Source organism: Scyliorhinus torazame, chromosome 8, assembly GCF_047496885.1.
Source record: "Scyliorhinus torazame isolate Kashiwa2021f chromosome 8, sScyTor2.1, whole genome shotgun sequence".
Classification (NCBI taxonomy): Eukaryota; Metazoa; Chordata; class Chondrichthyes; order Carcharhiniformes; family Scyliorhinidae; genus Scyliorhinus; species Scyliorhinus torazame.
In genome coordinates, this window is record NC_092714.1 from 192,379,341 (window position 1) to 192,401,688 (window position 22,348).

The 22,348-nt window shown below is 48.6% G+C and overlaps 1 protein-coding gene across 1 annotated transcript in view; it reads left to right on the forward strand.

Moving 5' to 3' along the window:
• LOC140428313 (protein-glutamine gamma-glutamyltransferase 2-like) overlaps positions 1–22,348 on the forward strand; it is a 107,230-nt gene that overhangs the window by 52,319 nt on the left and 32,563 nt on the right. The window contains exon 7 of the mRNA XM_072514652.1: positions 17,759–17,894. Coding sequence (XP_072370753.1) covers positions 17,759–17,894 — 136 coding nt within the window. The remainder of the gene's footprint in view (positions 1–17,758; positions 17,895–22,348) is intronic.

Below are 22,348 nucleotides of genomic sequence, written 5' to 3' on the forward strand. Positions count from 1 at the left end.
GGCATGGGACACTGTGGATATATTGAAAAAACAATAATGGTTCCAAGTTACTGAGAACCGAAGACATATCCACAGATCTCTTTATAGCCTAACTCCAATATTCCGCATTTCAACTGATCAGGAATTGTGATAAGAAGGTCCCATATCTTACTTAAAAAAACCTCAAACCTCAATTTCATGAATTCCTGATATGTTATTCCATCAGCATCTACCAGTTTGTAAGCAATGTGGGCTCAATGGAGTAGTATAATCAGACCGGTTCACTTGCAGCAACCGGGCTTAAGTAAATGTTTGGATATTGAATGAGAATTATTTTGAGCAGTTCAGATGTAAATCTATTCCGGTTTCATGTGGCAATACGCATAAAGTGCAGAAATGTAATGGCATTGTTCCTGGTTTAAAAAATATATATAATTGCATTGCTTGAAGTTATGTCAGTATAAAAACATTAGTTAACAAATATCACTCTTGGAAAAAAACATTGATTAAAATATAGATGGGGGCTGTGAAGTAAAATGAAACAGTGAGGTGGAGCTGATAACTTCTCATATTTGCAACAATTTATAAGATAGCTGGTCTCAATTGGCTGGTATTGATGTAATTTCTAATTTAATGTCCTATTGATGTAATCTGAACAGTGCATTTAAATTATAGCCTGAAGCTCAATTTCTTTCAGACTTTGGAGTAATGGAGAAGGTAGGAATCTGTAGTTTAACAAAGTATAGGTATTTCATTAGCTTAATACTGTGACTGCTTATGCTTTCACGTTTTCATGATGCACTTGCAGTTTAGTTGGAAATCACCATTTGTCATGCAATCGCATAATAACAAATACTTGAATGAAGATAGATGGGTGACGGTGAGAGGGGCTGGAAGGAAGCAGTCAGTACAGGGATCCCCTGTGGTCGTCCCCCTTAGTAACAAGTATACCGCTTTGGATACTGGTGGAGGGGGGATGACTTACCAGGGGTAAGCCACGGTGACCAGATCTCCAGCACTGAGTCCATCCCTGTGGCTCAGAAGGGAAGGGGAGAGAGCAGGAGAGCAATAGTTATTGGGGACTCGATAGTTAGAGGGACAGATAGACGGTTCTGTGGCAATGAAAGAGACTCACGGATGGTATGTTGCCTCCTGGGTGCCAGGGTCCGTGACGTCTCGGACCGTGTTTTCAGAATCCTTAAGGGGGAGAGGGAACAGTCACAAGTCGTAGTACACATCGGTACCAACGTCATTGGTAAGAGTTGGGAAGGGGATTTAAAACAGGAATTTAGGGAGCTAGGGTGGAAGCTGAGAGCCAGGATAAACCATGTTGTCATCTCTGGTATATTGCCGGTGCCACGTGCTAGCAAGTTGAGGAGCAGGAAGAGAGTGCAGATAAACACTTGGCTGCAGGGATGGTGTCGGAGGGAGGGTTTCAGTTACGTGGATAATTGGAGCCATTCTGGGGAAGGTGGGACCTGTACAAACAGGACGGTTTGCACCTGAACCAGAGGGGCACCAATATCCTGGGAGGAAAATTTGCTACGGCTCTTCGGGGGGGTTTAAACTAATTTGTCAGGGGGATGGGAAAACGAGCTGTAGTCCAGAAGCCAGTGTTGAGAGTAGTGAGGTAGTGAGGAGGGTATCAAGGTTGCAGGAGTGTACCAGCAGGCAGGGAGGTGGGTTGAAGTGTGTCTACTTTAATTCAAGGAGCATCCGGAATAAGGTAGGTGAACTTGGAGCGTGGATTGGTACTTGGGACTGCGATGTTCTGGCCATTACGGAGACATGGTTAGAACAGGGACAGGAATGGTTGTTGAAAGTTCCGGGGTATAGATGTTTCAGTAAGAGTAGGGAAGGTGGTAAAAGAGGTGGAGGAGTAGCATTGTTAATCAAGGATAGTTTAACGGCTGCAGAAAGGCAGCTCAAGGGGGATCTGCCTACTGAGGTAATATGGGGTGAAGTTAGAAATAGGAAAGGTGCGGTCACGTTGTTGGGATTTTTCTATAGGCCCCCAAATAGTAATAGAGATGGGGAGGAAGAAATTGCAAAGCAGATTATGGATAGGTGTGGAGGTCTCAGGGTAGTTGTCATGGGTGACGTTAACTTTCCAAATATTGATTGGAACCTCTATAGGTTGAACAGTTCGGATGGCGCAGTTTTTGTACAGCGTGTGCAGGAGGGTTTCTTGACACAATATGTTGATAGGCCGATGAGATGGGGCCACATTGGATTTGGTACTGGGTAATGAACCAGGCCAAGTGTTAGATTTGTTTGTGGGAGAGCAGTTTGGAGATAGTGACCACAATTCGGTATCTTTCACTATTGCAATGGAGAGGGATAGGGCCATACAGCAGGGCAAGGTTTATAATTGGGGGAGAGGTAACTATGATGTGATTAGGCAAGAATTAGGGAGCATAAGATGGGAACAGAAACTGTCAGGGAAAGGCACAAATGAAAAGTGGAGCTTGTTCAAGGAACAAATACTGCGTGTCCTTGATAGGTATGTCCCTGTCAGGCAGGGAGAAAATGGCCGTGTGAGTGAACCATGGTTCACAAAAGAGGTTGGATGTCTTGTCAAGAGGAAAAAGGAAGCGTATGTAAGGATGAGAAAACAAGGTTCAGTTGGGTCGCTTGAGGGTTACAAGGTAGCAAGGAATTAGCTTAAAAAAAGGGCTTAGGAGAGCTAGGAGGGGGCATGAGAAGTCCTTGGTGGGTCAGATCAAGGAAAACCCCAAGGCTTTTTACTCTTATGTGAGAAATAAAAGAATGACCAGGGTGAGGTTAGGGCCGGTCAAGGACAGTAGTGGGAACTTGTGTATGGAGTCAGAAGAGATAGGAGAGGCGTTGAATGAATACTTTTCTTCAGTGTTCACCGAGGAGAGGGGCTATGTTTTTGAGGAGAGAGTGTACCACAGGGATCAGTGCTGGGTCCTCTGCTATTTGTGATTTTTATAAATGACTTGGATGATGGAGTTGAAGGTTGGGTTAGTAAATTTGCTGATGACACCAAGATTGATGGAGTAGTGGATGAGGCGGAGAGCTGCAAAGAGACATTGATAGGATGCAGAGCTGGGCCGAAAAATGGCAGATGGAGTTTAACCCTGATAAGTGCGAGGTGATTTATTTTGGTAGGAAAAATTTTAAATGCGGATTACAGGGTAAATGGCAGGGTTCTGAGGAATGTGGAGGAACAGAGAGATCTTGGGGTTCATGGCCACAGATCTCTGAAGGTTGCCACTCAAGTGGATAGAGCCGTGAAGAAGGCCTATAGTGTGTTAGCATTTATTAACAGGGGGCTTGAGTTTCAGAGCCGTGGGGTTATGCTGCAACTGTACAGGACCCTGGTGAGACCTTATCTGGAGTATTGTGTGCAGTTCTGGTCACCTCATTATAGGAAGGATGTGGAAGCATTGGAAAGGTTGCAAAGGAGATTTACCAGGATGCTGCCTGGATTGGAGGATAGATCTTATGAGGAAAGGCTGAGGGATCTAGGGCTTTTCTCATTGGAGCGAAGGAGGATGAGAGGCGACTTAATAGAGGTTTAATAAGATGATGAAGGGGATAGATAGAGTGGATGTTCAGAGACTATTTCCTCGGGTGGATGTAGCTGTTACAAGGGGGCATAACTATAAGATTCGGGGTGGGAGATATAGGAGGTATGTCAGAGGTAGATTCTTTACTCAGAGAGTGGTTAGGGTGTGGAATGGACTGCCTACTGTGATCGTGGAGTCGGACACTTTACGAACTTTCAAGCGGTTATTGGATAGGCACATGGAACACACCAGAATGACAGGGAGTGGGATAGCTTGATCTTGGACAAAGCTCGGCACAACATCGAGGGCCGAAGGGCCTGTTGTGTGCTGTACTGTTCTATGTTCTAAATGGCGGAACCTTACCAGAATTTGGCAAAGTTTCGCTCAGATTGGAAACTGGAGTTTAGCCCTCCAGTTGCACATTTTTCTCTCCAAATGTTGAGCCTCTCTAAAGAAAATAAAAGTAAGCATGGTTTACGCTGTCACTCTGGTGATGCGGGCAAGATACAGCCGGTACACAGCTCCATAGTGTTCGGGGTGCCATCTTTAAACGTCATCCTGATCAGCACTGCAGCCTAACGACCCCCAACCCCCATCACTGAGGTATCGGGGGCTCTCCCAGCCCCCTGACAATCATTGCCGACACTAACCCCCCCCCCTGACATTCTTCATCAGCCCCCCCCCCCCCCACACGCACACAAACTCAGCGACAATTCCACCCCACCACCACACACACATCAATTTGTCCCCTCATGGGGCTCCGACGAGGGCCCGCCCCTGACATTGACACTGGTACAGCTTTGCACTGCCAGGGGTATGTCCTTCACTCCAACCCGCCCCCCAGGGGGCGATACTTACTTCTGCACCCCGGCGGGATCCCCTTAACCGCTCCTCACTTGGCCAAACCTGTTGTACACCTTGCTGACGACACCTCACACCGGCGAGGTATGAATATTTAGTGAGGGAGGATCATGTGACAGTGAATAATATTAAAGTTCGTGGCCTTCTATTCAAAAGAGGTTCACACTCTTGGTGGGCAAGAAACCCATGATGTCGCCGGACAGGGGCAGGGAAAATATGGAAACGCAATCTCTCCTACGAGAATTGTGTTTCCCAATTCTTGCAGATTTTCTGCCTGCATCACCGATCCTGTGTACGTCTAGTGAGGGTTCAAAACAGCCCTGAAAGATTTGGCAATTTACCTTGCCTGTTAGAAAGGGGCAGTTTAAGAGTTTAGTATACTGTATAAATAATATACTGCTCATATTATTGAAATCATTTCTAGACAATTGAAAGCCATTTCTTGGAGTAAATATATCAAATGATTTTAATTGCAAAACAGCAAAGTGGAAATTTGGTGCTGAATGTAAATTTGAATCGCCAGATAACTAGAGCTAAGCAAATCTACAGTTTATATCCCTTCTTTGTACATGATTTTTGTAGACATCTCTTGACGATTTATACATTGCTGTACTCAGGCACTCAGGCAAAGAGGTGTTTTAGGCAACTGAAAGTTGGTCTTCCCAACGCTCAGCCGGCAAGACTGGCAGCGCGCGACAACATTGATTGATCCACTTAAGGAGGCCCCACGGCCTTCGGCTGCAAATGCCGGCTCCCCAGCCAATTTTCAAGGATCGCTCTCGCCAGCAAACCACACACCCCCCCCCCGCCGCTCTCTAGGGCGAGCAGCACATAAACAGCTCATGCACAGCCAACCCCACTCAGCTCACAGCCATGGCGCCGAGACGACCGGCCCCAAGATTTGGGGATGCAGACCTGGGGAGGCACTTGGAGGTGGTCGAGACCAGGAGGGATGTCCTGTTCCCTGAGGGTCCTGTAGGGTGAGCTACAGGCCTCCAGTGCCACAAGAAGGTCAACAACCTACACCGGGCCACACCTGTGAGTTGGCACCGCCCCCCCACCCGCCTTCCTTCATCCCCCCCACCCCTTCCTTCCCTCGCATCCCCCCCCCCCCCAGTGCTTTCTTCTCCCCCCTCCCTCAAACCCTTCCTTCACCCTCCTCCCAATCCTCCCTCTCACCCAGCCGCAGAGATGAACCACATGTGCGCCTAATGATGCCCTCTGTGACCCTGCAGAGGTTGTCCCACACCCGTCGAGAGAGGGCCCAGTCTGGCGGCGGCGTGCCGATCATCAGAATCCTCACTACCTACAAAGAACAAGCCCTGGAGGTTACCCATGCCAAGGCACTGCAGAGCCGGGCCCTCTGGCCCTCGAGCCCCCAGAGGACGCCTGCCAGAGGCATCATAGGCCACCTCTCATGAGCATCCTGGGAGATACATTTAGAATCAGCGGTAGAGCAAGGAAGTCCAAGTACAATGACTGAGATGGCATGGGAATGGGGGGTGGGGAGGTAGGTAGGGGTAAGGAAAGGAGTGTGCTTTGGGAAGCATGGGGTGGGGAGTGGAGTGGGGGGAGGGTGGGGAGTGTGGGGCGGTAAGATCGGGAGAGTGGGACAGTGTACAATTGCCCAAGACAAATTAAAAATCTCTCACCACAACCAGTATGATGAGTTTGGCTCTTCGGTCCGCCAACCACCAGTCCCATGCCCCATCCCCCCAAACATGGGGTCCTGGCTCGCCACCGCCCCCCTCCCCCCCTCCCAACCTGACACGCTCTGCCCACGCACTCCCGACCACGGCGAGAGGGGGGCCCCGCTCAACCGACTGCACACCCTGCACCCTAGACACCCAAGCAGAACATCACCAAACCCCGGCTCCAACATGTGCTCAGGGCTGGTGCCCATTCTCTAGGTGTTCGGAGGTTTGCTGCTGCATCTGTGGTGCTGCCTCCCGCAGTGTTGATACAGTGTCCATGCATCATGTTGTGATTGGGATGCTAGGCAATGAGCCCCACATGCTACATGGCACGGCCACCCATGGGGATCCTCTTGGGATGTGTGAAGTGCTCACTTAACCACAATTGCCAATTCCCTATTAGCAATGGCCTTCAGCAATACAACCAGAGGCCCCCGCGGTCAGTGGGAGTTATGGGTGGTCAGTGGGGAAGACAGGCAGGAACGAGAGTTACCCCGGGAATGGATACACACAAACAATTCAAGGGTTGATATGGAGGACCCACGCATGGTGGCAGCCCCCCCCCCCCCCCCCACTCCTAGCGGAGAGTCCCTCCCCTCAGCCCGGATGTTCCCATACCCCCATTGCGGTCCATCCCAACCAGATCTGCAGCCCCCCTGGTGCCCCCCACCCCCTCCGAGCACAGGGGCAGCAAGCCCAGTGCCCCCGGATTCATTGCCTGTGTGTGAAGATGGCCACTCACCTTCTAGGGTCCCCGCAGCAGCCTTTCCACCAGGTTCACGTTTTTCAAATGGAGTACTAATCGGTACCAGCATAACCACTTGCTGGGGAGGCCGCTAGATCATGGTGGCTATTGGATAAGGGGTGGCTCCCATTAATTTTATGGAAATAGGGCTTAAGCGATAATTATTGGTTAGTCACCACGCTACGGTGAGATCCCGATTTCGCCGAAGAGCAATGAATGCCCACTCAAGGAACTTATCTTGCTAGTACTGGTCTTCATCCAGTGGCGAGTGAGTTACTCACCATATGGGAATCCCAAAAAGCAAACCCTGTTGGGCTGCTTGCGAACTTCCGGGGCGAATCTCTCATTTAAAGGCACTAAATGCCTGATTGAGCGACTGATGTAAGGAAAGGGAGGCCCACTGAGATTCACTCCCTTGCCTTTGCTGCTGAACCCCTGCACGCGCAGAACTACCTCCCAACCCCCATTGCCATCACTCACCATTGATGGCCTGGGCACCTTTGTGATCCTGGGCCAGTGCTCCCTTGGTGGCACTGCTTGCAACAACAGCTTTTGACCTCTGACTGGCCTGTAACTCTCGGGGGAGTAAGATTCCCGCCTTTGCGGTCTTGACCCAGTAAAGGATTACTGCCCAATTAATAATAATAATCTTTATTGTCACAAGTAGACTTACATTAACACCACAATGAAGTAACTGTGAAAAGCCCCTAGTCGCCACATTCCGGCACCTGTTCGAGTACACTGAGGGCGAATTCAAAATGTCCAAATTCCCTAACAGCCTGTACTTTCGGGACTAGTGAAAGGAAACCGGAGCACCCGGAGGAAACCCACGCAGACACTGGGAGAACATGCAGACTCCACACAGACAGTGACCCAGCCGGGAATCGAACCTGGGACCCTGGTGCTGTGAAGCCACAGTGCTAACCAGTGTGCTACCGTGCTGCCCTTATAAGTGCCTGATGGGCACTAAATTTGGCGAGCCTGCCCGAATAGAGACAACACTGGGCTCTCGCCAACTCTCTCACTGGCGGGCAACATCCCAGTCATCTCAGTACAATTCTGCCCGTACTGAACAAGGCAGGTGAAGTCAAATGCAATTCAGGTTGGTATTGGATCAAACACGCCTCTTGATTAAGGATAGCGCTGGCAGAATCTCTGAAGCGAAATCTATCAGCAAAGGGGAAGTAGAGTAAAATATGTACCAGCGGGACTGCTCGTAGTGTTTTTTACACATAGCTGCAGTGCAAACAAAGCCAGGAAGATTTCATTATGTCAATATTTCCACTGGCCTTGTGACCTGTTTCTTTTGAAGCAGAAATAAGGTAAAAGAAAATATTCCTGTCTTTGTCCACAGGGCCATGTGGAAATATCCCCGTGCCAAGATAATCAGTAGTCAAGGAGAATCGTAAAATTGGCTTCACTATATGAAAGAAAAGGAAGTGGTAAAAAAAGATTCCCTCCAGTTTGAAGATCAGATGAAACCAAGACCCAGCATGTGAAAAGTTCAAATTTTATACCACTATGTTGTCAGAGGAAACCATGCTGTTATGTTGCAAGGCTACATTTCATGATAATCAGTGTCACTTCTGCTTCAATTCTGTTCTCTCTTCTTCTGTAATTGGCTATCTCCACGTGTGCTTCTGAATAATGGGCTATTTGGCATTTGGAGGCATCACAGTCAAGCCAAGTGCAGTCTTCACCATACTACACCAACGTTTTGGCAGGTGTAATTTGATAGCAAACAGGAGCAGGCCTGATTTAGGGAAATTGTTGAATACTTGTTGTATAACCAGAATTGCTTTACACCATTAAGGGGAAGTGCTTATTCAGATGTTATCTTTGGCACCTTGGCACAAAACAAAAAGAAAGAAATTGGGCAAGGAGGATTGCAAACTTGGAACAGAGCCCGTCCGCTTTTTCCCCCTGCTCAGATTTATGTTTTGTAAAGCGCCCAAGTGTCGCATGGAACAATGGTCCAAATTTTTGTAAAACAAGAAGGGATCCTCGCTTTGGCCAGGATCCATAAGTCCTTCCCTCAAACCTGTCACTCACCATTTATGGCAGGGGCATGGGGAATGGGAATGGGCTGTGTTTCACACATCTGCAGTTCATCAAGGCAGCAGGACATTTAAAAGTGCAGCTGCCTTCACTCAGGTCCTGGCCCACTTCAAACAGAATTGAGTGCTGTCAATTACTAGCTGACCACTTCAGAATCGCTCAAGCGTGAACGACGGTGATTGGAAAGCACTTAATTCTGTTTGAAGTGGGCACGAGGGAATCCTGCTATCAGGTCGCCATTTTGAGCGTGACACATCCTCCTGCATTCCAAATTACCCCCGCATAACAAATCAGCCCCCCCCCCCCATCTGGGATTCCCCTGAGACCCCCAAAATATGGAGAGCCCCCACAGAGGCAGTCTCCACCTACACACAGCTGTCAGCCTTTCTTAATTCATCTTTCTTCACGGTTGAGTAATTCTCAAGAACTTCAACCACAACATAAAATAAAATAAATAACCTTTATTGTCCCAAGTAGGCTTACATGAACACTGCAATGAAGTTACTGTGAAAAACCCCTAGTCGCCACATTCCGGCGCCTGTTCGGGTACACAGAGGCAGAATTCAGAATTCTCAATATTTATAAACATCAACACTCAAAGCGAGTTAAATGCATTCCAATCACCCCCTTCATGCTTGAGTGACTTTGAAGTGCTCAGCTGGAAATGAACAGCACTTAACTCTCCTTGAACTGATTGATGTTTACAGACATTGTGGTTGGAGAATGAAGCAAGTCTGACAGCTGGGTTTGCTTCTTCTGGGGGGGCTTCCTGCCAGGTATCTCTTTTCTGGGGGGCTACCTGGCAGGTTTCTCATTTCTGGGGGGCTTTTTGACAGGTGTAACTTGTCTGGGGGGGTCCCTATTTAGGGGGTCTCGGGGGGTTCTTTTATCTGGGGGGTCACATTCTTTGGAATACAAACTACATAGATGCACATGAATAATGACTTTTGAAAAAATATTTTAAAATCTGGGTGCCTCTTTATCTAGGAGGTCTTGGGGATGGGGTGGGAAGGTTTTGCATTGTGGGGAGTCCTTGGATGGACTTTGGGGGCAACTCCCTTAAAGAGTTACCTCCTTGGCCAACCTTGAGATCCACCACGCCGGGGCCATCCTGGAAAAAATACCTTTAGTAAATCCTGCCCATGTCCCAAAGACCAGGGAATCATGCAGGTCCGAAGAATATGATGCCTGGCACGCTAAGTGGATGCAAATGGGTCATTAGGACCTATTTGTATCTATTTCCATCCTCCCTCTGTCGTGAACCCCAATCCCGCCGCCAACAGGGGCCGGAGGCAGCGATCCCATTTTCTTAATGCTAGATTCTCCGCTATATCGGGAACTCAGCTACCAGTGGCAGTGGTGTGTACCTCTACAGGATGAATGGCAGCAACTCGGCAATGCTCCTTCAAGAGCACCTTCCAAACCTGCGACTCTTGAAGGGAATCAGGCAGATGGGAAACTCTCACTTGCAAGTTCCCCGCCATATCACATGACATCCTGACTATAACACTGTTCCTCCAATGTCATTGAGTCAAAATCCTGGAACTCACTCCGTTACAGCATTGTGGCTGCACCTAAACCATATGGCTCACCATCATCTTCTCAAAGACAATTAGAGATGGGTAATAAATGCTGACCTAGCCAGCAACGCCAACATCCCATGAATGAATAAAAACAAGGCTAGGACTTCTGTCAGATATGAGAATTATAATTCAATTTATCTGGTCCCAGAGTAGGTTCCTGTGAGGATTTAAAATTATCCTTTGTTTATTTACAAGATTTTAAAATGTTTTTACAAAAGTCATTATTCATGTGCATATATGTAGTTTGTATTCCAAAAAATGTGATGGAGTCAACCTGATTTCTCCATGGAGAGTTGAGCTTTCGACTTGTAACAACCATCTGTGGGAAGTTGTCGATAATTTATTTCAAAAGCTTGTGAATGATTGCAGCCATGAAGAATTATTTAATTCTTCCTCTTAACCCATTCCAATTATGACAAAATATCATCTTGAACGGAGCCTGAGAGAGTGACTGAATATTAATATGGGGGCTGTCCCCAGTCTCGGTTAGTGCTAGCTTTATTGGAGAGTCAAAGAATTAGTCTGAAGGTGTGGCAGGTCTGGTGACAACAACCCCCCCCCCCCACACCACCACCACCACCACAGGATCACAGGATCCCCAGCGGCGAAGGGTGGGAACAATGGGGAAAATTTGCTGCAAATGATCAGTGGTTCAGGTGCACGTCAATGGTTCAGGGTGAATCAGCCATTGGGTTGAATGCAAATCCACATTTGCTGCCTCAATTCTGCATATTTACAACAGTAGTTACTTTGCAGTGACAAAGAAAAAGAGCACACACATTACACAGCAGTGTTGAGGAAAGAAAGAGGCTTTTGGTTATACATGCACAGTAGCAGATTATGCTCTGTAAGCATGCAAGCACAGCACCAATTTTAGCACAGGGCTTGATAAATGATAGAGCTTAGAAAAAGCAAGTCACGTAAACCTGTTGCTGGTGATTACAGGTTATTTATTCAGCATATCTCATTGTCAGATTTGGCCTCTGAAAAGAGAATTCTAATTAAACTGTCACATAAATAAAAGGATTGCTCAGCTTTTGTACTTAAAAATTAGCAGCGATCATTCAGAAATTTGTCATTCAGGTGCCAGACATTTCCGTGCAGATATGACCTCCTCTTCCACGCTAATCATTTCTTATGTTAGCTGTGTTGCTGTTGCTGCTCATCCTGCATCCACCAATGAGAATTAAGACATGGGATATTCCCAGGATTGGAAGCACAGGGGTCGAAGCTCCCCATAGCAGTAGCAAGTGGCTTTTCAGAGAACTTGTTTACATCATTTGGACCTTCTGGGCGTCATTTGCAGTAATGTGTTGCATTTGTGTTTTTCCAAAATCGTTACTTTCGAACCAGGTTTGGTCCGGCATAGGGCGTGATTTAACAGAAAAAGTTCTAAGTGTCATTATGGGTGTGATTGGCTGGGTGCTTCCCGACGGCCACATTAGCGAGATCGCATGCTGTGTTTAACGGCACTTTGTGCCGAAAAAGAGTCCCCACGAGCTTCATGCCATTACTGGCTACCTCACCATCCGATTCACCGGACTCGCTCCTCGGCAGTTCCCCTCCAATGACAGAGACCTGCTTGAAAGCGCTCGCTCACAATTCACTCCCAGTCAGCACACAGGCACAGAGGCATGGCACCATGCAGACCTGCTCCCTGCTTTGGCAGTGCCGACCTGGCCAGGCTTCTGGATGCTATGGATGCGAGACGGGACATCCTGGGTTGGATTATCCGCACTCTGATGCCAAGATCGCATTCGGCGACGGGGGGAGAATCCGTTTTGGCGCACAAAATCGGGACCGGCGCCTGTTTCGCAATTCTCCGCCCACCCAAAAAAATCGGCGTACTCGTGGAGTATGCCATGCCGAGTATCCACTGCCAAAGGCCATTGCCTGAGGCCTGCCCCGCGATGCTCTGCCTCCGACCAGCCAAATTCCCGACGGCGTGGTTCTAACATGGTCCCATCGTCCGTGATCCTCACGTGGTGGCTGTCCATGGCCGCCACAGTCAGGGGAGAGCTGATCGGCGGGCACGGGGGGTTTCATTCGGGGATGGGGGCAATGTGTGCGGGGGGTCGGGGCGCGCGAGCGGCCGATGCGGGGCACTATTTTGGCGGTCCAGGTCCGCGGTTGAGTCTGCCATACAGCAGAGCGTGGCCACTGGAGGCCGCCGCCATTCGCATGCGCGGCCTCTGATCCGGAAATGCAGGGGATTGTATCGGCAGCTAGAGCTGCGAGCTCTACAACAGCTGCCTGCTAGCTCCCAGCCAAACGGGAAATCTGGCCTTTTTACGCCAATTTTCCCGATGCCGTGGGGACATCGTCCCAAAAACGGAGAATCCAGCACCCTGTTCCCCCTGGGGGGGGGGGTCAGAGGACCAGCAGCAGTGCTGCCAATTCCGCCTGGGAGGCAGTGGCAGCAGACGTCCGTTCGAGCCGCCATACAGTTCAGGAAGAAGACCAGTGACCTCCACCAAGCCGCAAGGAAAGGTTAACACCATCACCCTGTCATTAGTTCCGCCTGCCACCACCCCCCGCCCCGCACCCACCAAGTACAGCGCCTGGCACCTCGCACCCCTGCCCCACATCTGACAACTGCACTCATGCCCATGCCCTTGCACATCCTGGCACCCACCAGCATAACCCTCCATGTCCAGGTGCAGTGCCCACACATAGCACCTGACATAGATCCCCCCCCACCCCCCCGGCCGATGCACGGCGCGCAATACCATCTCTCTGTCTCTGAAGAAGTTAGTCCATAACAGGGGTGAAAGGGCCAATGTGGGTGGCGGGGTTCCCGACATCAGAGTTTTCATCCCTGGAGTTTGCAGGTTGACCAAGGAAAGAGCAATCATGAACAGTGAGGCTGACTTGCACCGCAGAGGTGAGGATCCACTGCCCCCTTCACATTGATGACCTTCCTCAGGTAAGTTGATCATGTCAGACAAAAGTATTCTTACCTCTGACTGACCACATGTCTCTTCCCTCACAGGACCTCCACCTGATGGGACCGAACATCCAGGGCCGCCCGATCCCCCCCACCCCCCCAATCCAATAGAACACCTTGAAGGAGAGCTTCGAGGAGACCACCATCTAGGCATCACAGCTGTCATCCCACCTTCCACCAGCGCAGAGATACACACCTTGGTGGGCCTAATTAATTAACATGCTCCTAGGGAACACCACACAGTTGCTGATGCACATCAGGTGGAGGCAGGAACATTCAAGGAAGTCAGCAGTCGGAGGTCTGCTGGATCCCAGGACTCAGCTGAATTCCAGTCAGATGCTGAGCCTCTGGGCACTGATACAGATGTTAGAGCACAAGTGTGCGATCCAGGACGGGCTGTTAGTGACACTCCGGCGAGTGCATAACTGATAGGAGGAGTCCAAAAGGCTACAAGCACAGGACATGGGGCTGGCGATGCATGGCACCGAGGCCAACACTGCTCGGGTGCTGACTGCAGTGGAAAGCCTGGAGCACGACGCCAGCGTCATGAGTGCGGTGTCCAAGGCATGGCTCAGTCTGTAACAGGCATGGCTGAGGAACTTAACATTATGTCCGGGTCGGGCAGCATGGGTGGCGCAGTGGGTTAGCCTCACGGCGCCGAGGTCCCAGGTTCGAATCCCGGCTCTGGGTCACTGTCTGTGTGGAGTTTGCACATTCTCCCCGTCTTTGCGTGGGTTTCGCCCCCGCAACCCAAAAATGTGCAGGATAGGTGAATTGGCCACGCTAAATTGCCCCTTAATTGGGAAAAATGAATTGGGTACTCTAAATTTATAGAAAAAAAAAGAAAAGAACATTATGTCCGAGTCAATGAGGGACGTGTCCCAGATTCAGGTGGACATTGCTGAACCACTGCAGAGCATGGACCAGTCACTGAGGACCTCGTTGAGGGCGTCAACACCATGGTGCAGACAATGAGGAGCCGCAAGGGCTGGCAAAGCCAGATGACTCAGAGGCTTCTGGAGCTCACTCCAGCTGCCCCTCCATCCCATGGAGACCCCCAGGGCACTAAGGGCACCTCCGGGAAGAGGACGCGCTGGGGGCCAACACGGTGCCTGCCACCAGGGAGGCAACGGCAGTCTCCATCTCACTCGAATCTCTCTCTGACCTGACACAGGTGTGTCTCAAGGTCAGTGGGCAGAACATGGTCGCACGGTGATGCCTGCTATGATGGTACGTCGGCCGAGGCCTTTCAGCGTCGAGCACCATAGGATGTCCGACAAGGACACCCAGGCCACAGGGCACGAAAAGCAGCAGGCTGAAGATGTAGCAGTAGAGCATGAAAGATTAAGAATATTTAGGATCACTGAGTGGGCACTCAGCAGGTGGAGGGAGCTGTCTGTAGGTTGGGGCAATCGGGATTTCAAATGCTCACCATTAAATCATGTAATACCTGTTACATGTGCAGCGTCTGTCACGTAATTCTTCATAGCTGGCCTGCCTATACCCCCAACTCTGCTGCCCTCCGTTCCCATTCAGGGCTGTGGCGACCTTCACGGCCACCGAAAGTGGGCCTCCTCCTCCTGCATGGGCTGCCAAGTCAGCAAGGACATGGCACATGGTGTGAGGGAGCCTCCCGCGGTACATGCTGTCCATAATCTTCTCGAATGACCAACAATTCCTGTACACCTTGGGCCATCACCGACGTCCTCCTCTGGACCCCTCCTCGGCCTGATGGCCGGCCGGGTCTGCAGTGTGCGCTGCGGCACCCTGAACATGGGGTGCTGCCTCTAGCCTGGGTCAACGCTGCTGCCGCCTTCTCCAGCATCTGGTTGTCTGGGCATCCACCAGCACCATGAGGGCAGCCGCGACGGGGTCGACAACACCATTCATTGTGGTACCAATAAGGAATTGGAGAAGGAGAGAGACCGACAATCGGTTTGGGCTTCCACCCCGGGACCCTGATATCCCCCAAGCCTCCGCCACCCTTTTTGGTCCTGCTTTCTCTCAGAGTACCACCCAACGAGCCAGTTATGCTGGAATACCTCTCCCCCGGCCACAGCAGGAGCCCCTAGACTCAGACCCCTGCCGGGTGACTGTGGTTAAGTACCCTCCCCTGATCCACACACTCATATTTTTCATGCGGGATATCCTCAGTGCTAGAGCCCTGCTCTTGTATGTCTGAATGTTGGCTGCTGCCTCTATGGTGCTGACGCATCCAGGGTTCAGGCAAAGTTTCCAGCCCTCAGAGTTTAATTGGAATTCTGGAAATAACACTCATCTGAGACATGGCACCTGTATCCACGAGCTATAAAGTGCTCACATAACTAACAAAGCCAATTCCTTATTCGCAATAGCTTTCAGCTGTGAAGGTGGGGGCTGCTCACAGTCAGAGGGAGTTAAAGTGACCTGCAGCAACTAACCAAGAGCAGGACTTTGTCCTGGAATTGTTTGGTAGGACATACAGGCAGAAATGCCCCTGTTCCATGTATACACAATATTGGAGGATTGCTTTTCGGCCCCGCAGATGATGAGCCCCTCACCCCTCCAGCCCAGACACGACTCCTGACCTATGACACATAGTCCGCCTGACCAGGCTCATTATCCCTGGGGGTTCTCCCCGCTCCCGAGCAGCTACTCCAGTGTCCTTAAGCTACAATCCCGAAAATGGAAATTGCTCCAGTGTCCTTAAGCTACAGCCCGAAAATGGAAATTACTACTCACCTCGTCAGATCCCCTCAGCAATGATTGCGGCAGCTCCACATTTTAAGAAGAAGAGATAAATGACGCCCACGTGATCTCTCGCAGGAGGCCATTACATTGGGCTTCCATCTCACTAATGAGATGGAGATTGGTCTTAATTGATGTCTATGATTTTTTCAGCGCGTTTGGGCGGGATCTGGAACTCGCCAGTGACAGCAGACTGGTTAGATATCAAACCGACGGATCCCGATTTTGGCCTTTCCTGCTATTTGACTGGCGTGCCCGGATCCTCGTTGGGCACAACACGGTGATTAAATCTCGCCCATTGTCTTTTTGTCTTTGTTGGTTATTCCGACCTGTATTTTTAATCATTCTATTGAACCATGAAGTTAGCAACAAAAGACACTGAAGTAACATTTATAGCCCTGGTTAATTTCCCAGAAGAGGAACTAGTGAGATAAGGACACTCAAAAAGTGGTTCAAGTTAAAAACAAAATATCTCCTTTGAATGATAAAATATTGAGAGAGAGAAAATTCCAACAAAATGAACTGCTGAACTCTTCAACCATCTACTCATTAATCCACATAACCAGTGATGACTTTTACATCAATTTATAACTGAAACTTAGGATGAGCACAAGAGATGTCTTGGATTTTGAACCCCGCAAGACAATCAGCACAGATCACATCCTGCCAGCTGTATAAGCTCAGTGGAAAGCCTCTTGATCCTACACACGGTAAAATCAACAATTTTTCCTCAGATCTCAAAGGTAGACATGACTCAAGACTACTATTGTAAGTATCTGATGGAGTCACACAACATCCTTTTCTTTGTCATAATAATCCAGGAGTTAACCCCTTCAAAATAATTTCCACTCTTGCCTGTTTTCACCCTCATTTTTTTTCTTGTAGGCTTGTTTTTAACCTTTATTTATGGTGATGTATTCATTGAAAGATATAACTATAGTGGTGAACCAGATTTTCTGCCAAGCCCTTATGCAATTTCCAGTTTTAACACTTACATTTTTAACTTCTATTTTTAACGTTTCTCTGAAGTCTCAGTCAACCCTTACTGAACTTTCCTGTCATTTCTTGTTCCCACGTTTGATGTTTTAAAGCAACAAATGTTTTCCCATGGGATCATTGCTCATGAACAGGGACACATTTGAAGAATCTAGCAATTAAAATGGCTGGGACTTTCTCTCCTCCCTCAATATTTCATCAGTGCTAAACAGAATGAGATGTACTTGTTTTTATTTCAGTCAGTTATTGAGGGTCCTTGCCTCACTATTTTCTCGTTTGGAAAAGTTGTGTCATCATAAATCGTGTGATTCGATTAAGTATTTTAAAGCATAGATTATAATAACCAATGAGCAATGCCTGCCCAAATCTGATATGAAAACTGACTTTTTTTCCATCACAAATTATTACCAACGCCACCAAGTTTCCACCAGTTGCGATGTAATGAGGGCGCATTCCAACAAGCAGCCCATTCCTGAGCTGTTTTGAACCAAGTGTACCGTTATCTTTCTTTCAATCTTTTAGCGACAAGTAACAAATTGGATAACTGGTGTTGAGTGGAGCCTGACTTGATTATCCCAGTCTCAAATGCCATCCATACCGGACCCATACTAACACTTGTCACTTTGTTCTAGTCTTGCGGTGTCTGGGAATTCCCACTCGACCGATTACAAATTTCAACTCTGCTCACGACACAGAGCAAAATCTGAGAATTGACAGCTTCATCGATGAGAATGGAAAAAGGGTGAGAAAATCGGGAGATAGTATCTGGTGAGTTGAGTTCCAAACTTCATTTACTGCATCAATTCATTCAATTATTCAGAAAGTATGATAGAAATTAAAAAGCATGGCCTGATCTTTCAGAGAAACAGTGAATGGATCGGAATTTCAATTATTTTTTTCCAATTAAGGGGCAATTTAGCGTGGCCAATCCACCTAGCTTGCATATTTTTGGGTTGTAGGGGCTAAACCCACGCAAACACGGGGAGAATGTGCAAATTCCACACGGACAGTGACCCAGAGCCGGGATGGAATCTGGGACCTCGGCGCCATGAGGCCACAGTGCTAATCCACTACGCCACCATGCTGCCCCATGGATCGGAATTTATAAGGATGAGATTGGGGGGGTTTGTTTAACTGCTTCTGCACTCCATGACCCGACAGCGACCTTAATTACTACCTCAAACATCAATTAACTCCTCTTTGTGCAAATACTAATAAAACATGCCTTGCAAAGACATTTCTAAATATACAACTAGACATCTTGCTTGTATTGATTTAAACCACAGGATCAGGAAAATCTTTCGCCTCAAATATCAATGGCCAGTTGCATTGGTGTCAATGGATTCAGATATTCCAGCCTAAGTGTCATGTGCTTTGTTATTTAGCAGCTTAATTCCTCTGTGACTGCTCAGTATGTCCTGCACAAAGTGCACATTACAAAATTAAATCACACTTTTTTCACCCTGTAACCACGGGAACAGACATTGAGACAGGTTTTTAGTTAATAATCTCAAACTGCAAGATGGGATCAACCATCCATTAGACATTGTGCACGATTTTCCTTTCCAGCAATATCAATTAAATTTGGGCAGCACGGTAGCATTGTGGATAGCATAATTGCTTCACAGCTCCAGGGTCCCATGTTCGATTCCGGCTTGGGTCACTGTCTGTGCGGAGTCTGCACATCCTCCCCGTGTGTGCGTGGGTTTCCTCCGGGTGCTCCGGTTTCCTCCCACAGTCCAAAGATGTGCAGGTTTGGTGTACTGGCCATGATAAATTGCCCTTAGTGTCCAAAATTGCCCTTAGTGTTGGGTGGGGTTACTGGGTTATGGGGATAGGGTGGAGGTGTTGACCTTGGGTAGGGTGCTCTTTCCAAGAGCCGGTGCAGACTCGATGGGCCGAATGGCTTCCTTCTGCACTGTAAATTCTATGATGATAAATAAAACATTTGGAGTTATGTGAAATACTTGACAGTCACATTACCCTCATCTTTCTTCACTGTTCACAATACAACTGGCCACTGAACAGCTCAGTTCCACCAAGCAGTTTTACTCAGGAAAGTTTTAAACATGTAGGGTAAAGGTTTCCCCTGTCCTTTATTTCGAGACAGCAGGTCTTCAATTACATTCACCACCGTGCAGAGAGGAAACCTGCTCTCAGACCTGATTCTAATTAGAAATGGCGCTTGTAAAAATTGGTGTGCTTCTGGAAATGATTATAATTTTTGGTGTAGTGGTTTCCTGAGATTAGGACTCGTGAAGCAGACACACTAACTTAACTTTTAGAGTGCTGAAACACTATTGGGAGTCTGCCAGTTGACCCAGAAAATAGGTCTGGAATCCTGATTAGCTGGCTCCCTGTTAGCACAGGGAGTTACTGAAGGGATTTGTAAAGAAGGGAGCCTCATTGCTCATTGAGACAATACCAGACTAAGCTAGAGTCACAGACTAACGACACGGACTCTCGTCGATTGTGGCAAGGCTTAAACAACATAATGGGCTACAAAGAAAAGTCGAGTAGAATTCCCAGCAGCAGCACACCCCTCCCTGATGAACTCAATGCATTCTATGCTCGTTTCGAGCAGGAACCCAACAAACCGTTGTCAACTGCCCCAGCAGCCTTGGACACACCCCATACCTACTGTCACAGCTTCCAAAGTCAGCTGGGCCTTCTTGAAAGTGAACCCTGAGAAAGCAATGAGTCCTGACAGTCCATGGTCGTGCACTCCGATCCTGCACAGATCAACTGGTCGGTGTGCTCGTGGACATCTTCAACCTCTTCCTACTCCGTTCCGGCATGGTAGCACAGTGGGTAGCACAGTTGCTTCACAGCTCCAAGGTCCCAGGTTCGATTCCCAGCTTGGGTCACTGTCTGCGCAGAGTCTGCACGTTGTCCCCGTGCTTGCGGCGTTTCCTCTGGGTGCTCCAGTTTCCTCCCCCAGTCCAAAGATGTGCAGGTTAGGTGGATTGGCCATGCTAAATTGCCCCTTCATGTCCAAAAAGATTAGGTAGGGTTACGGGGATAGGGTGGAGGTGTGGGATGCTCTTTCCAAGGGTCGGTGCAGACTCGATAGGCTGAATGGGCTCCTTCTGCACTGTAAATTCTGTGTCTATGTCTACGTTCCAAGCTCCCCACCTGCTTCAAGAAGACCACCATCATATCGGTGCCAAAGAAGAACCAGGCAACATGCCTCAATGACTACCATCTGGTGACCTTGACATCTATCATTAGCAATTGCTTCGAGAGGTTAATCATGAGATACATCAACTCCATACACTCAGAATGTCTTGATTCACTGCACGGTGCAGGGGTGGCACAGTGGTAGCAATGCTGTCTCACAGTTCCAGGGGCCCAGGTTCAAGTCCGGCCTCTGGTGACTGTGTGGCGTTTGCACTTTCTCCCCATGTCTGCGTGGGTTTCCTCTGGTTTCCTCCCACAGTCCATAGATGTGCAGGTAAGGTGGATTAGCCATGCTAAATTGCCCCTTACTGTCCAAAAGATTAGGTGGGGTTACTGGGTTATGGGGATAGGATGGAGGCGTGGGCTTAAGTAAGATGTTCTTTCTAAGGGCCAATCAAGCCTTGATAGGCTGAATGGCCTTCATCTGCACTGTAAATTCGATGAATTCACATAATGCCAGACCAGTGCACAGCAGCTGCTATCTCCCTGGCCCGACACTTGTCCCGGGAGCATCCTGACAACAAGGACTCCTACGTCAAACTCCTATTCACACTACAGACTCCTATGTCAGATTACTGCTCTACCTTCAACACCATAATCCCAGTGAAGCTCAAATCAAAGCTCCAAAACCTAGGACTTGGCTCCTCCCTCTGCAACTGAATCCTCAACTTCCTGACCCATAGACCACACTCAGTAAGGATTAACAACAACATCTGCGTACTTAGCCCCCTACTATACTCTCTATACACACACGACTTTGTGGCAAAATTTGGCTCCATCGTCAAGTTTGCTGTTGACATGACCATAGTGGGTCGGATCTTGAACAACGATGAGTCAGATTTCAAGAGGGAGACAGAGAACCCCATGGTGTGGTGTGACGACAACAATCTCTCCCTCAACGTCAGCAAAGCTAAAGAGCTGGTATTTGACTTCAAGAAGAGAAGTATTGAACACACCCTGTCTGCATCAATGGTGCCAAGGGGCAGATGGTTGCCAGCTTCAAATTCCAAGGTGAGCACATCACCAACAATCTGTCCTGGTCCACCCATGTCGATGCAACTACCAAGAAAGCACAACAGCGCCTATTCTTCACCAGGGAACTAAGCGAATTTGGCATGCATACATTGACTCTTACCAATTTTTACAGATGCATCATAGAAGGCATCCTATCTGGCTGCATCACAGCTTGGCATGGCAATTGGTCTGCCAAGACCGTAAGGAACTACAGAGTCGTGAACACAACCCGCTCCATCACACAAACCCGCCTCCAATCCTTTGACTCTGTCTACACCTCCAACTGCCTTGGGAAAGTGAGCAGCATAATTAAAGACCTCTCCCACTCGGGTTAGTCTCTCTTCCAACCTCTTCCATTGGGCAGGAGATACAAAAGTCTGAAAACACGCACTAACAGATTTAAAAACAGCTTCTTCCCCGCTGTTGCCAGACTCCTAAATGACCCCCTTATGGGCTGAACTGATTTCTCCGTACATCTTCTCTACTGAGCAGTACTGCACTCCTGCATGCTTCACCCGATGTCTGTGTCTATGTATTTACATTGTGTATTTATGAATGTCCTATTTTTTTTTTCAAGTATGGAACAATCTGCCTGGACTGTACGCAGAACAACACTTTTTACTGTATCTCCGTACACATGACAATAAATCCAAATCTATGACAGCGTGAGTCATGCAGATCGAGCAGGGACTTCCTAAGTTGGCCCTCACCCTATCCTAGGCCTTACAGAGGACTGGCGTATGGTTGGACGCATTTTAAATAGCGCATGTGGAGACTACCTATGAGATGCAGGCCAGGGAGTTGGGCTGAATTCCGTAGGATTTATTGCAGCTGCAGCATGTTACCAGCCCTCGTCCTAAGTGATAGCCTGTGGGGGGAGGGGGGAGACATTCCAACAGGTGAGCAGTTAGGCTCACTTGATTATGCCTACACTGGATCTACCCAGTGCCCGGAATCGAATCCCCTTTCTTCGGAGAATGTGTCGATCACTACCAACACATATTTAAAACCATTTCTGCAGGGGGGAA